The sequence below is a fragment of the Nycticebus coucang genome, chromosome 5, assembly GCF_027406575.1.
Source record: "Nycticebus coucang isolate mNycCou1 chromosome 5, mNycCou1.pri, whole genome shotgun sequence".
Lineage (NCBI taxonomy): Eukaryota > Metazoa > Chordata > Mammalia > Primates > Lorisidae > Nycticebus > Nycticebus coucang.
This window is the reverse complement of record NC_069784.1, coordinates 140,706,568-140,721,626: the sequence shown is the minus strand read 5'-3', so window position 1 is coordinate 140,721,626 and position 15,059 is coordinate 140,706,568. Positions and strand designations below refer to the sequence as shown.

Genomic DNA, 15,059 nt, shown 5'->3' with positions numbered 1-15,059 from the left:
TTATTCCAGAAATGCAAGGTTGGCTTTTTATTTGCAAATCAGTCGATGTAATTCATAAAATTAATTAAAAAAAGGAGAAAAAATAATATAGTCACCTCAATATCTTAGACAATACATTTAATAAAACTCGACCTCCTAAGAATAAAGAACAATTTCCTTGATCTAATAAAAGGAGTGTACAGGACACACGATCATCTTACTGATGAAATGTTAAAAAGCTTCTTACTGCCCTTGAAACTGACAACAGATGCTTGATTTCATCACCTTCCAACATTCTACTGAAGGTCCTAGCCACTGCAATAAAACAAGATAAAACAAATAGAGCATGCAAGGGTAAGAAAGAAAGAAAGAAAACCACCATTAGTCACAGATGATATGAATGTGTGCCCAGAAAAAAAATATAAAAGAATTTATAGATAAAGTTTAAAATATTCAAGGAAGGAAGAAAGTTTAGCAAAGCTGTTAGATATATTAATGGTGTGTCTTTATATCATCTACAACATTCCAATAAACTTTAAAAAGATACTATTGACAATAGCATTAAAAAATTAAGAAAGTAGGGACAAATCATATGGACAAGACCTCTACACAGTAAATTATAAAATATATTTAGAGACATTAAAGAAAGCTGTTATGAAGGGCTACTCCATGTGCATGGAGCGATTATTCTCTTGCCGTGGGGCTGCAAACTAATATAACCTTTTTGGAAGGAAGTATGGAGAATCCTCAAAGAACTCAAATTACACCTCCCATTTGATCCTGCAATCCCATTACTAGGCATCTACTCAAAAGAAGAAAAATCCTTTTGTCATAAAGATATTTGCACTAGATCGTTTATCGCAGCTCAATTTATAATCACCAAAATGTGGAAACAGCCTAAATGCCCACCAACCCAGGAATGGATTAACAAGCTGTGATATATGTATGCCATGGAATACTATTTAGCAAATAAAAAAGATGGAGACTTTACATTTTTATATTAACCCAATGGAAATGGAACACTTTCTTTTTATTAATGCATCACAGGAAAGGAGGAGCAATAACCCAGGGTACTCAATTCTAATATGAAGACAGTAGATGAGCTAATACAAGGGGTGGGGCAGGGGAATGGGGGAGTGGGAGGAGGGAAGGAAGGAGGGAGTGGGGGTCACGGGGCATGGCACACCTCGTGGGGGTGGGACACAATTATAAGAGGCACTTTAACAAATGCAATCAGTGTCCTAATTCTTTGCACCCTCAAACATTAATACATATATAATCAATTTTTTCATTTCCACATTAGCAATGGATATTCCAAAAATAAAATTAGAAAGCAATTTCACTTACAAAATTATCAAAAACAATTAAATACTTAGAATAAATCTAACGAAAGTGGGAGATTTGTAGGAATACACTAAAACTACAAGCACCATTGACAGAAGCTAGGGAGACCTGCCCAGAGGCCGGGAGCGAGGCTGCAGGAGCAGCTGGCGAGGAATGACATGCTTTTGGTTCAAAAGATTCAGCCTTCAGGTAGCAATATTTTCCATTGATCTATAAATTCAATGTGAGTCCCATCAGAAGTCCAGCTAGCTTCTTTGCAGAGATTGAGAAGCTAATCCCAAAATTCACATGGATGGTGAAGGACGCAGGTTCAGTCAAGGCTGGAGGGCCCAGGCTTCCTGACTTCTGGTAATTGGGGCAGCATTATTCAGAACAGCTAGAAAGTGGAACCAGCTCAAATGCCCACCAGCGGGCAATGGGTAAACAAATACCGGTGGACTATTACTCGGCCAGAACAGAGGAGCCAGCGCCGGCACGTGAGCCAGGGTCTCTACCTGCGAACTCCCTGCTCGCCGCCCAGGGTACGATTCCACTTTGGGGGTTGGTGAACATCTTCCCAAAGTGCGTTGTCGTGCATATATTAATACTAAAAACTCTGAAGTGAACTGTGCACTTCAAATACAGTGAATTTTATGGTATGTGAATTATATCGCAGTGAAACTTAAATTGCAAAAGTCAATTTGAGGTTTCCGAACTACAGACGGACATTAGGAAACATGAGTTTACAGTCATACCAGGGTCCTCACACTGTGATACTTTTCCCAGAAGTTATCTTTAAATTTTTTTTCAAACCCTCTTCCCTTGTCTCGCACTTAGCCTCGCTCCCGTCTCTCGCCGCCCCTCCTTCCCGGCCGCGCCCCTGCCCAACGCCCCAGGGCGCATTGGGGAGCGCGCAGACCCTCCCGCCGGCCCGCACCCTCCGCGGCCCCGCAGCGCCGCCTGGGCGGGTCCGGGGCGGCCGCCGCGACCCCGGGCGTGTGTCAACGCCGCCCCGCGCGGCCCGCGATAGGTCCCACCCCAGCTCGGCGACCTGCGGCGCCGGGGCGGGGAGAGGAGGCGCAGGAGGGCGCGCGGTAGCTCCCGGCCGGTCGGCGCGCTGGGAGACCGCGGAGGCCCCGGCCGGGGATGTGGGCTCCGGGCGGCCCCGCAGGGCCCGCAGGCTGGGACCGCCGAAGGGTGGGCGCCAGGCTGCGCGCGGCGCTCGCGGGGCTGCACGAGCTGCAGGGACTGCGCGCCACACAGCAAGCGCGGGTGCTGGGCGCCCTGGCCATGCAACACCCACCCGGGCCCGCCGCCCCCCGCGGGCCCCGCGGCCACGAGCTGCGGCTGGAGGCCGCGCTGGCCGCGCTGCAGGAGCAGCTGGTGAGGACCTGGCGCCGCGGGTCGTGGGGGCGCGGGGTGCGCGGCTGGTGTTTGTTAGCGCGAGGCTGGGCTGCCGGGTGGGCTGGGGGCGGTGGGTTGGGGTGTCGTTGGAACGCGTTTGGCGGTGGGGAAGGGCTGGGCAGGTGAGCACCCGAAGTAGCCGCAGGATTGCACCCCCGCGCTCTGTCGTGCGTGGGACGAGCGCCCACCCTGCTGCCTGCCTCGCGGGCAGATCTGGGGGTGCGTCCCTTTTTGTCTGAGTTACGGTGTGGTTCTGATGGGAAGCATGACTCGATTTCCCCTGGAGGGAGCGGCTCGGGATCAGGCTCATGGCTCCGTGCCAGGTCCTCCCTGCAGCGTCGTTTAGGCGCAAAATGTCAGCGTGTAGAGCGCCCGGAATAGCCCTCAGCGCTGTGCTTAGGCGGAATGGATGGGGTCTAGCTGTGTGAGTGTGTGTGTGTGTGTGTGTGTGCGTGCGTGTGTGTAGCAAGCGTCTGGTGCGTGCCCCATAAACCCTAAAGTGCAGCCGCCTGTTAAGAAGAGGCGTGTCCTCTACGGAAACAGGGAGCCCTTTTGATTTCTCCAGCGCAGTGGCCGTCTCTGTCTGTGAGCTCCTTACACCATCAGAACGCTCCAACTCTCAGGACTCTGGCTGTTACTCTGTTGCATGCTGTTGTTTAACTTACTGGAAACTACTCAAAAAGAGTTTTTGCAGTGTTTTTTTAAAGAAAAAATTAAAAAACTATAGGAAGATGTCTCTTTGATTGAACCACTTCTGTTACTCTAAAGGAACTTTTTTTTTTAATATTAGGACTCTGTCCTGTTAAAAGTAGCTGTCTTTCAAAAGCCATCCTGGTGAGTTGCGCGGAGTCACTGTTGGCCTAGTTCAGTCCTGTTGTTACCTTAGTGAATCAGGACGTCTAGCATCCCAGGACTCCTGTTATCTTCCCCTTTTGTGGAAGACAGAGGTGGCAGACAGGTGAGAAGAAGCCCCTCCTGCCCAGAATCACCTGCTGCCTCTGAGAGGGGGACATGGGGGGGGGGGCTAAGAGGGACCTTCAGGCCATGCTGACTCCTCTGCAGCAAAGCAGTCTGGGGTCTTTTCTGGGCCTGCAGGGGGAAGCCATCCCAGCTTCTGTGTCACCTCAGCTGGGCCCAGGACCCACCCACAGATATGGCCCAGCCAGTGAGTGGAAGGTGCTCTTGGGAAGCCAGCCCAAATTGTTCTGTCAAGGGGGGATGAGCATAGTTGATGATTAACTTGGCTTAAGAAATACACAAATCAAACTTGTGAGCACTCAGCCTCTAATTACAAGTAGCCTTTTGGAAGAGAAGATCAAACAGGTTTTTTGTTTAATTTTTTTTTTTTAACGTGGGGACCAGAAGGAACAGGCAGACTTTGTCTTAAACTTTGTTGTTCGACTGCATTATGTGATCAAAAGGGAAAGAACTGAATTTATGTGACCTCAGCCCAGAGCTTAGCACTTGCATACTTCTCCTACAGGGAAAAAATTAGGAGTGACAATAATCCTACGACGTGAAATACAGTCAAAATGCCTTGCTCCACAATCACTGCACGCTCCGGCAAGGCCCAGCTAGCTCAGGGTCCCTCCACCACCTGGGCGTTAGCCTGGCCACCCGCCACCATCCAGGTGCAGAGACAGGGAGAGTGTTCACCTGACCTCAGCAGCCTTGTCCCAGGGGAGTTCCCAGGTGTGAATGAGCTTCAGCGTTTCCAGGGATTAGACACATGTCCTCACTGCCATTGGGAAGACAGCAGCATCGTGGCACTGTGGCTTATCAAAATGTGCTCATCTTGTACTTGCTGTGTTGAAGTTCACAAAGGAGCATGCCGGAGAAGGTGCTTAATAAGATTTGGTTGAATAAATTAATGAGTGCCTTTTGTTACTGGAGCAGAAGGGAAGCGGGTTCCAGTGTTTGGGATCACCCTATCCCAGATTTCTAAGCTTCTGAAGCCTTCTGTCGCTCTGGCCCCAGCAGGCAGTGGCCGGGCAGAGCTGCCTGTGCTTACTTGCCACTCTCGCAGAAGGGGCTAGCATTTCCACTTCTGTAAGGATGAAGCTTGCCAGCAACACTTCGGGAGAAAGACTTCACACACCCACTCGTGCTTGGGGCCTAAGAGTAGCCTGAAAACTCCATCTTCCATCAGTGGGTGCGGCTGTATCAGTGGGAGGTGAAGAAAGGGCCCAGGGACTCCACAGGGAGATCTTGTCTTGAAGAATTTCCCGATCTGACTTTACTGGTCACGACTTGTTCTAAAAGTGGCAGCTTGCAAACAATTCCTTTTCCCTGGCAGGTTCCAGTCTCCCGAGTGCTGCCAGAGCAAGCTCAGGGTCTGGTCCTGCAGCTGTAAGCCCAATGCCTGATGTTTTCTTTGGACTGACAGGGCTCTTGTGAGCACACGGGGGTTGAGGGAAGGCTGGGGGGAGTCCTCGCTCACCGTCCCGTGTGAGGGCCAGGGCAGGGCCAGGCACCCACAGACCCCACCGGGCTCTGCTGCCCCCAGTCAGTCGTCTGGCCTGTCCACCTCAGTCTGTGGCCTCTTTCCAACTTAGGTTGTAGCACTTGCCCTGCATAACGGAGGCGACCGCGACAGCCGAGAATTCATGCATAACGTGTTTCCTGCGTGCATTCTTAGCTCTCAAGGAAAGATACCATCTCTACATCTGGAGCTTGAAGGCATTTTTAATTTTTGTCCAGGGAACATGCTATAAAGGTTTCTTGGTGGCTATAATGTTGATGGGGGAAAGAAGAACAAAGGGAAATCAGGTTGTTCTCTGTGGTATAGAGGGTTAGTATTTCAAAGAAAGCAATTAGCCAAATAGTTGTTTTTAATGACACCCACAGAATAGAAGTTCTCCAATTTTTTGTGGACATAGGAAACTTCTGTGGTTCCTGGGAAGCTCATTAAAATACAGGTTCCCAGGCTTGCCCTGAGAGTCTCAGAGAGATGGTGGGCCTGGAGTTGGGTCTGCAGGTGTGCTGGGGTCCCAAGGGTGGTACACACCCCTCTACATCAGGTACTCTGACCCACACTCAGAGGTTGTAACACAGGTTCCACTCCCCAGCTTGCAAGAAAGTAGAGAAGTGAGGCTGCCTGCCCCCCACCTTGCTTGCTATGCAGGGTGACCATCTGACTGTGCAGATTCAGCAGGGCAGTGCTATGTGGCTTCCTTTCAGCAGACTATCCTCAGTCCTCACTTAGGGGCTTGCCTTAAAGCAAGGCAGGACAGACACAGAGGCAGCCTGAGTCAGGGACAGTGGAAAGGGTTAACAGGGAGGGTGTAAACTCCCAGTGGTGGAGCCTGCACTCAGCTCCGGCAGATGCAATAAAAACCTGTGAGCCTTGAGAGCCCTGTGTGCCTGAGGCCCCCAGACTATTAATCAGAAACCAGCCACTGAAGGCCTGACTGGCCAAACATTAATCACAAAGCAATCACCCCTGCACAAACAACCGGGCAGCTGCTTTTTGGAGGAGGGGGCTAGAGGTGCAGGAAATAAGGCCACTGGGTGAGTACAGAGGACCCTCCTGTTGCAGGAGGAGAAAGTCAAGATTTGAAAGAAAAGAGCTCTAACAGGTGTTTTTAAACATTGCAGTATGGCCTAGCAAGGCAACTTAGCTTTCTGCTGGTCCCATGGGCTTGTTTTGTGGCAGAGGAAGAACAGTAAGGATGCCTGCTAGGCTCTCTGTGAATTCAGCCCACTCTGCAGGTGCTGGTGGGCTGGACCTGTCCTCCCCGTGGTATGCTGGCCTTCGTGGCAGTGTCCGTTTGTAAGAAGCCACATGTTTAGTCTGGGTGGTTTGGGGAGCATCAAATGTTGATTAGATTCAGGACTGGTTTTTGTTTGCCACGTACACATTTGCAGGTGATCCTATGGCTTCAAATTCTGTTACTGTACAAACCTTGCAGGTTGTTCTGAGATCCTGACTTGGGTCCTAGAGGAAAAGGTGAGTTGGCTGGGATGGTCCATCACTCGCACAGGTGCTATGTGTCCAGCCCAGTGCTGGCAGTCATCATCCAGATTGAAAAATCTGTACAAAACTAATTTTCTGTAAGAATAGGACATTGTGACTACCTGCGTCACTCTTGTAATGATTCCTCATATTGTTAAAATTACTGAAGTAATTTCCCTGAGTCCCATTATTTGGGACACAGTGGAATTCCTAATTTCTTACGTAAAATTAAAATATAATTAATCATTTTCTTAACAGAATGAACCACAAAATTGCATTCATTAATCATTTGCTTTAAACTTACCTGTGAATCAAAACCATTATACAGAGGACCTTGAAAACAGAGTGAAAATCTATAATTGAATAAAAAAAATCAGCATTTATTAAACATTCAGGGCTAATTTTACATAAATTATCGATGTGTGCTTGTTGATAGTGTGCTCACCTTACACACACACACCAGTGCAGGGAGTTGAGGCCTCTCAGGGCAGAGCTGGGTGTGAGCTCCTAAGTCAAAAAGGTCCTCACAGCCAATTTCCAGGCTGCATTTATTCCAAGCAGAGAAGGCATTTTTCATCTCCTGTGGGGCCTCACCCCTGGTTGAGAACCTTCTTCCCTAATAGCTCCGCCCAAACCTGTAACACTCCAAAGTCTGCAAGGGAGAAGGGACATAATGGTGGGGGTGTCTCTTTCCTTCCCAGGGATTTTTTTACCCCCCTTGAAAAGTCACAGGGTTAGTAGCCCAGGTGCCACGGACTAAGTGCCCGCCTAAGAAGGCAGCCCTGACACTAGCACCCAAGATGCATTCTGCACAAGCCCAGGAAAGAAAACAGTTACTGAGAACTAAAAAAAAAGAATGAAATAAAAGGTGGAAACATTACCTGGTGCCAAAATGAAGTTTTTCTGTGCTGGTTTTGACCCTGATCTTATTCTCACAGCTATATTATTCTGTATCCTTATAAAGAAATGTCTAATTGAAAATTTCTGATGAATAAAATAATCTGTACTTGGACAGAAAAAAATCTGTGTGGAGGGTAGGAAGGGCAGGAGGCCTTCTTTCTGTGTTCAGAGAGCAAGGAAATGGCCTTGGTGTGACTGAGGAGCAGCTGTTGGATTCGAGGATGCCTTCCACGTCGATTTGGGGAGTTTCAGTTCTATTCATAACGCAAACCGTGCTTTCTGTACTTGCATCGGTTTTCTTTCTCATTCTTTCTTCTCAGTCCCGGTTAAGACAGCAGGATGCCGGCCTGAAGACTCACTTGGACCAGCTGGACCAGCAGATAAGCCAGCTGCAGCTGGACGTGGGTGCACCCCCAGGCGAGGCCCTGGACAGTGACAGCAGGCCCAGCTCAGGTAGGTGCCTCCTGAGTTCACCTGTGAGGGCCCTGCCGTCCAGGCTGGTCTGGCCTCCAGCACAGCAGGAACATGTGCAGAGGTGGCCCTTCCCATGCCAGCCTCTCCTGGGGGCCTGGGCTCCAAGTCCCAGTAATTCCCCGTCTGGGCAGGGGGTAGAGTCAGTTCCCAGGCTGTTTCCCAGGCTGATCTGAAAGTGCTTAAGCCAAAAAAAGCTTATATTATTGGACAATACTAAAAATGAAATGCTTTGATTTTAAAATGTTCTAGGAAAAAAGTGTGTAAAGTATTCTAGAAAAAAGAGACACCTCCACCATTACATCCCTTCTCCCTTCCAAACTTTGATTTTGAAGTTTGTATACATACACACACATACACACATGGAGAGAGAAAGAGAGAGATGGATGTATTCCTATTGATGGGAAAAACCTACATGCCTGTCCCCTCCTTCTGGAGTGAGACAGTCCTTTCTGTTCAGGTCAGATGAACATGGAGATTATAAAGGGATGGGGCATGCTTTGGGGTGAGATGTGGCAGGCTCTGACTGACCCACTGGCAGCGCAGACGGCTCCAGGCACACTCACCCCACCCTCCATCCCCAGAGGCCAGCTCGGAGCTCCCTCTGGCTGTGATAGGCACCTGGAACTGGGGTAGGAGGGGTTCCCACCTAGGGGTGTTCTGACCTGCCCCTCTTGGCCCCATCCAGGCTTCTACGAGCTGAGTGACGGTGGCTCCTGCTCCCTGTCCACCTCCTGTGCCTCAGTCTGCAGTGACTGTGTCTCTCCCTCCCTGGTCAGTCTGCTACCTGCGGCCCAGCCCTCTAAGGCCAGGCCCTGCATGGGGGACTGGCGGCCCCGGTCAGCTGACGAGATTTCTGTGCCAGCATGGAGACCCCAGGCCACCGAGGATGGCAACAGGCCCCTGGGCAGTGCAGGGGACACAGACCTGCCACAGGGCATGTTCCGGCCCAGGCCAGTGTCTACAGGTAAGAAATAGCCAGGAGAAGGAGGGGTTGTGGAGACAGTGCCAGCACACAGCCCAACAGGGATGGAGCAGGGAGGCCCCACACGGAGACCAGCTTCCCGGGCCGTTCAGGAGGACTCCCAGCCTGTGTCCACCCACGTAGCTGGCCTGCTGATGAGAGCAGATTTCTCTAATTATTTAAAATGGACTTCAGAAAATTAAAAAAAATAATAATAAAGTCATCAAGACTCTTGACCTGTCCATGTTTGGACTAAGAGCAGTTGCGGGTGCTTGTGGGGGAGTGACTCGGGCCACACTGCCTTCCCCTCTCAGCCTAGGGAGGGGCTCGTGCTGTCTTAAATCGTTGTTAAGGAAAAGCTGCCCCTGGGGCCCCCTGTAATTCCTGCCACGAGGCCTGGCTCAGTAACAGCTGCTGGTCTTCCCTTGGTGACCTCCCCCAGTGTCTGCAGATGCCTCAGGAAAGGGCCCCAACTGGACCCCCTGTGGGCTGCAGACCCCTCTGCGGCATCCTCTTTCTCTGGTAAAGTCAGGACACCAGACAGATGCCGTGTGGGCCTGACCGCTCTTTAGAGCTCTCGCTGGGAGCGTGATTGGGACAGGGCTGTCCCCTGTGTGCTTACTCTCCAGTGCACCTGGACTGTCCCTCGTGCCCCTGTGAGCCCTGGAGCCCCTGGAGGCTGAGGCTGAAGGCTGAGGCTGAGGAGAACATCCCTTTCCCCTGCCATGAAAAGTGAAGCTAACGGGGCCCACATCCTTTCACTCACAAATGTGTTTGTTTTCTGTCCCTAGGTGATCTTGACAGAGCCCAGTCGGCTGACACAGGGCTGCAGAGTGCCAGTGCTGACCCCCAGACCCCCTCAATCCTCAGCCAGGGGACAGATGCATCACCCCACGCACTAGACCCCCAGTACCAGAGGGACCTGGTGTCACAGGGAGGCAGGGAGGTGTACCCGTATCCCAGCCCCCTGCATGCAGTAGCCTTGCAGAGCCCCCTGTTCGCTCTGGCCAAGGAGAGCCCGCAGGGTGATGGTACCCCGCCCCTTAGGAAGTCCCTTCAGGGCCCTGAAAATCTCTGCACCATCCAGACCGGACTGGTCCTTGAGGCTGCCCCTGCCAGGGCCTATATCAATAGGCTGCTGAGTCTGCGGGGCCACGGGACCCCCCCAAGGAGCAGTGTGGATGAGCAGAGCCCCCTAAGACAGAAGGTGTCCCCATCCCCACAGGAGCAGGGTGACCAGAGGATGGACAATGAAGATCAGCTCCAGAAGCCAGTCTTAGATCCAGGGAGGGGAGCCAGTGGGAGTTTCCCTCAGCAGCAGGGACCTCCACCGCCAGTGGGTGCCCAGCAACTGGTCAGTAAGTGGCCAGGACACCCCAGCAGCCTTCCAGAGGAGGAAGCCAGACCCTTGAATCACTGTGTCCTAGGGGAGACCTCTCTGAGCATCCCGCTCTGCTCCAAGCCCTGGCAGCCTCCCTCGGATGACAGCTGTGGGCAGGGCAGAGTTGTGTCACCATCTCGGAGGGTGGACCAGAGCTGCCCCCAAGCCTCGGGGGCCTTCCCTGCCAGAAAGGCCCCCTCCACCCAGCTGGATACAGGGCCTCTCAAGGCAAAGGCTACAAAGGTCAAAAAAAGGTCCAGTGACAGGGCGCTGAGGCTTGGGAAGCAGATGCCCCCAGCACCAGAGAGACATCTGGGTGTCTACTCAGCCCTCTGGCTGCCCCCAGAGTGGGCTCCTTACCCCTGGACCCAGGAGATGAATGGGCTTAGGAGATCGGCCCTGGCCATGGAGGCGCCTGGGCGCTCCTGCTCCGAGTCCACCCTGTACCCCGCACCCTTCCTCTTGCCCCTGCTAGTGGCCCCAAGGCAGGGGTGCGGGGCGGCACCGGCCCTACTCCCCTTGGGAGCTGTGCCTGTCAGCCGGGCGGCCAGGCGGAGGCAGCGCCAGTGGCAGTCCTCCGTGGACATCTCAGCCAAAGCCCACCTAGCCCACTGTCCGGAGCCCAGCCCAGGCATACCCGGGCCCTCGGCCTGGAGAGCAGGTGGCCCCCGCGCCTGGGGCAGGCCCACACAGGCCCATCAGGACGCCTGCACCAGGAGTGAGTCGGACCCCTCTGAGCACTCCGTGGACTGTGCCTCTCCGCTCCACTCCACTGTTGCAGAAACCAGCGGGGATGAGGCCAGTGACCACACCGTCAATTGTTTTGGGGACCGGGAGTCCAGCGGGAGCGACTCAGAGGGCGGTGTCCAGAGTGGCGGATGCAGCTTGGCGCTGGACCATGGAGTGTCCAGGCGCGGGCAGCGGGCCCGGCTCCAGGTGGGACCCCCAGCGGGCTCCAGGCCACCCCTGCCCCCTGTGCCTAAGCTGAGCCGCATCAAGGCCTCCAGGGCCCTGAAGAGGAGGATCCGCCGGTTCCAGCCGTCCTCGCTGAAGGTCATAACCCTAGTGTGAGGTTCCAAGACCACTGTGCCCGGGCAGGCTCTCAGCCCTCCAGCCTGTGAGAAGAGCATGGGGAGGCCGGTTGGAGTGTCTGGAGACTCTGCCCTGTGGAGCACAGCCCTGAGTGCTGTGGGCAACTGTCCCCACCCAGTGAGGACTGGAGGTTTTAGATTTCATAAGCCACCCTGGCCACTTACTGACCACTTGCATCTCCCCAGGATAGGCCTGTCTCACGGGGCCTCCCTGCTCTGTGCGGGACCCCAGAGGTTGCTTTGTCCACACTGCTGCCCTTGGCTGGGCCGTCTCCCAGTCTCTCTGCCTCCCCGCCTCCCACCCTCCCCCCCCCAGAAGGTTCCCTCATGGAATGGATGCAGAACTATTAGCTGGGAGTGGAATTTGAATTTAAGCCCCAGTGTGAATGAACACTCCAATTATGCCATTATCTTCTCAAATAAAAGGAACAGTTTTTAAATTTTCCTTTAGCTTCTTGTTTCCCTGCCGGGCGCTCAGTGAGCCCTGTCCCTTCTCGTCCTGTGGGCACACACTGCCCCTGATGTGGGAGATGCATTTTATCTGAGTAGAGTCTAAACTTGTGTCTCAGTGCAGATACATTAAGTGAAAAAGTCTTTTTGAAAAATTAGCTTTCAGGAGTATTTATTTTTCCTATGAAAAATTCTCTCAGCTTTTCAAGGAGAAAGGTGGCAGGGCTTCCTCTGGTGAGCCCTGCAGGATTTTCAGTTCAGGAAGCAACTTCATCCTCATGATGAAAGTGCTTCTACGGGGTTGTTGGGGGCAGCACTGAAGTCCCGGCCACATGCCTAGGGGCAGTGGACATTCTAGTGCCCCCAGAGCTAATGCAGCTTAGGGGACATTTCAGGAGGAAGCCACGTTTCTGAAAATACTTGTAGATTTTATATTAGATATTAAATATTCCTGTAACAAATGGCTGGTTTCAGCATGCAGTTTACAGAGATTAGCATTTTAGAACAAAGAAGTTGGCCTTAGAGATGAGAGAGAAACTGCCACCAGGCTCCTGACGGTGACAGGGGACGCCAGGTCTGCTCTCTGTGCAAACCTCGCAAGAGTGCAGACGCGTTGGGGGGGCACCTCGGACTGTGGGATTTAAACATCTGTGAGGTCTGTCTGCATGGACCCCCCCACCCCCCCACCGTGCCCTCCCACCTGCGTAGGGACAATCACTGCTGCTCCCAGGGAAGGAGAACCACTGGGGGACCCTCCAGGGCAGAAGGTGGCCTGGGACACAGGAAGAATTAGGGAATGGTGAGGACCTTCCAGTGCCTCTGAAGGCCAGCGAGCTACGTCTCCACCTCTTAAGTGTTAAGAAAACTGACAACATAGAATTCAACTTCTGAATCTTTAGAAATCATTTGTGACTTCCAGCATGCTTCAAATACAAATATTGTAGCAAAAAAAAGAGTAAGCTTACCCTAAGAATCAAAGTCAGGCTAAGGTAGACAGTAAATATATCAGGATTCCTAAATTATAAAAATTAGGTAAACATTTAATTACAATGTTAGAGAAAATACCCCACAGTATGTTAGCAACTCATACTGTATCATCTTTGAAAATAGAACGTGCCATCGTCACGTAGCATGCCCTACACTCAGGAGGCTGTCCCCGCATCTGCCCCTGAGTGGTGGCCCTGGGAGGCAGAGAGCTTGGCTCAGTCCCCGCAGCACCACTGCAGCGGGGCACCTGGGGCTAGGGATTTATAAAGAAAAGAAGACCTGAACTAGGAGCAGGGACAAAATCAGGCTGTCACTTACTGATTGCATCCCCGCCATCCCAGCCATTTGGGGCTGGCTGTCACAGATGTCACTGGGGCATGGTGTGGCTTCCTGCAAGCCTGTCTCACAGCAGGCAGCTCCTGGGGTGTTTATTCCAGGTGGGATGGTTCCCCAGGCAGGCTGCACAGGTGTGGGTCAGAGTTCTGTCTTTACACATAGCCTGGCCGTTGTCCTTTGTACATGCAGTCTCTCAGACTCGGGGGTACATAATGAGATTTGTGTCTTAGAAAAAACCATTGTCTTCAGAGAGCTCAGGGTGAGAAGTTTGTTTTAGAAATGCTGATGTCCACGTGGAAGCTCAGGTCTCAAATGAGCAACCTGCCCCAGCACCTAGGCAGGAGGTGCCATCGCAGGACTGTGTCTCCCTGATAAGCCTCAGACCCCAAGGCTGCAGGTGCTTCTGGAAGTTCTCCGGAAGCTGTCACACACAACAGTGACAGAGGACACCAAGAAAACTAGAAGGTTTTTTCAGCATAGTTTACTTATCCCCAGCCAGAAATGGGGATGCTTATTGAAATAAGAGTACCCTTACAGAGATAATTCTCTAGTCAGTCTATTTATTTCCACTTTCAATTTTTCAATTCCATTTGTTTCTATTTTTATTTTTCTTCCAGCCATAGTCTCCTAATCAAGGACATAATGCACACCAAATTAATTTTAGTGTGCTGTAACTTCATCGTCCTTAAGAATTACTTTCCTCCATCTTCATGCCCCCGTCCCACCTGGGGACATGTTTTAGAATTTCATATTTTGGTTTCTGTGATGTGCTTTGTGTCCTGGGGCAACAGGTAATGTCTGATCAGTGGCAGTAATAACACCAGGCCCTGCTAACAGCGGGGACTCAACAGAGACTGAGCTGTTATCCTAGTCCTACTGAGCCGAAGCTGCAGTTTCAATCCCTCTGACAATGTCCTATTCAGAGACGATTAACTCTAACCAGGAAGACAAGCCGGAGAGAAAAAATAGCATCTGTTGAGGTGGGGAGAGCAAAGGGCCTTGACGGGAGAAGCCCAGAGCACACACATGCAGGACTGGAAGGAGGGATCACGCACACACAGGGAACGCCAGCCTCGCTCACACCTGCCTACTGGCCGGGGCTCCCACCCTGCTAGGCCACAGCTCCCCTGCCCAGTCCTCCACCTACGGACACCTAAGTCACCCCAGTAAACAGCTTCCTGTCTGTGCTCTCCACAAAGGTCTTTGTCTCTTCAAAGCGGACCTGTGAGTTTATCTGGTAGCAAATGGCCACATACTTGGAGGCTTAGGAAAAGAAAACTTACCATCTTACAGTTCTGGGGTTCAGATGTCCACAGTCACTCTCACTGGTGGAAGTCAGGAGTCAGCAGGGTGGTTCCTTCCAGAGATTCTAGGGGAAAGTCTGGTTGTTTTGGCCCTTTTTCAGCTTCTAGAAGCCATTGCTCGGCCCTCAGCCCCTTCCCCCATGTCCCGAGGTGAGCCGAGCCCTCCTCATGTGCAGGTGTTGGGTTTCTCTCTTCTGCTTCCTTCTGTTCATAAGGGCACCCGGATTACATTGGGCCCCTGACAGTGAGGGTGACGTCCCCACCTCAGGTCCGTGGGCCAAAAGCCCATCATCTCTCTGCACATTAACTTCCTCTGCTAGGCAGCTAAGGCAAAGGGTGACAGGTTCCAGGGATTAGGAAGTGGACATCCCCAAGGGACCATTATTCTGCTGACACTGTGGACACCAGGCCACCACTCCCACCAGCTGAGTGTTAAACTTCCCGCTTCTCACGTTTGGCCAAGATGCAGGGTGGTCAGACCCTGGAGCATGTGCTTGGCTGATGAATATAAGCG

At 52.0% G+C, this 15,059-nt stretch overlaps 1 protein-coding gene across 1 annotated transcript; it reads left to right on the top strand.

The window, feature by feature from the left end:
• The first annotated feature begins 2,239 nt into the window (after positions 1-2,239).
• On the top strand, positions 2,240-11,737 carry DACT2 (dishevelled binding antagonist of beta catenin 2). The gene is made up of 4 exons (XM_053592844.1): positions 2,240-2,685; positions 7,882-8,014; positions 8,721-8,999; positions 9,788-11,737. The coding sequence occupies exons 1-4, from the start codon at positions 2,449-2,451 to the stop codon at positions 11,446-11,448; spliced, it is 2,310 nt and encodes a 769-aa protein (XP_053448819.1). The 5' UTR covers positions 2,240-2,448; the 3' UTR covers positions 11,449-11,737.
• Positions 11,738-15,059: the final 3,322 nt, after the last annotated feature.

Bases quoted from the DNA above. Each gene is read 5' to 3' on its own strand.
- DACT2 (XM_053592844.1), top strand. From the start codon at position 2,449: ATGTGGGCTCCGGGCGGCCCCGCAGGGCCCGCAGGCTGGGACCGCCGA. The intron at 2,686-7,881 runs GTGAGGACCTGG...CTTTCTTCTCAG, and splicing joins CCGCGCTGCAGGAGCAGCTG to TCCCGGTTAAGACAGCAGGA. The intron at 8,015-8,720 runs GTAGGTGCCTCC...GGCCCCATCCAG, and splicing joins TGACAGCAGGCCCAGCTCAG to GCTTCTACGAGCTGAGTGAC.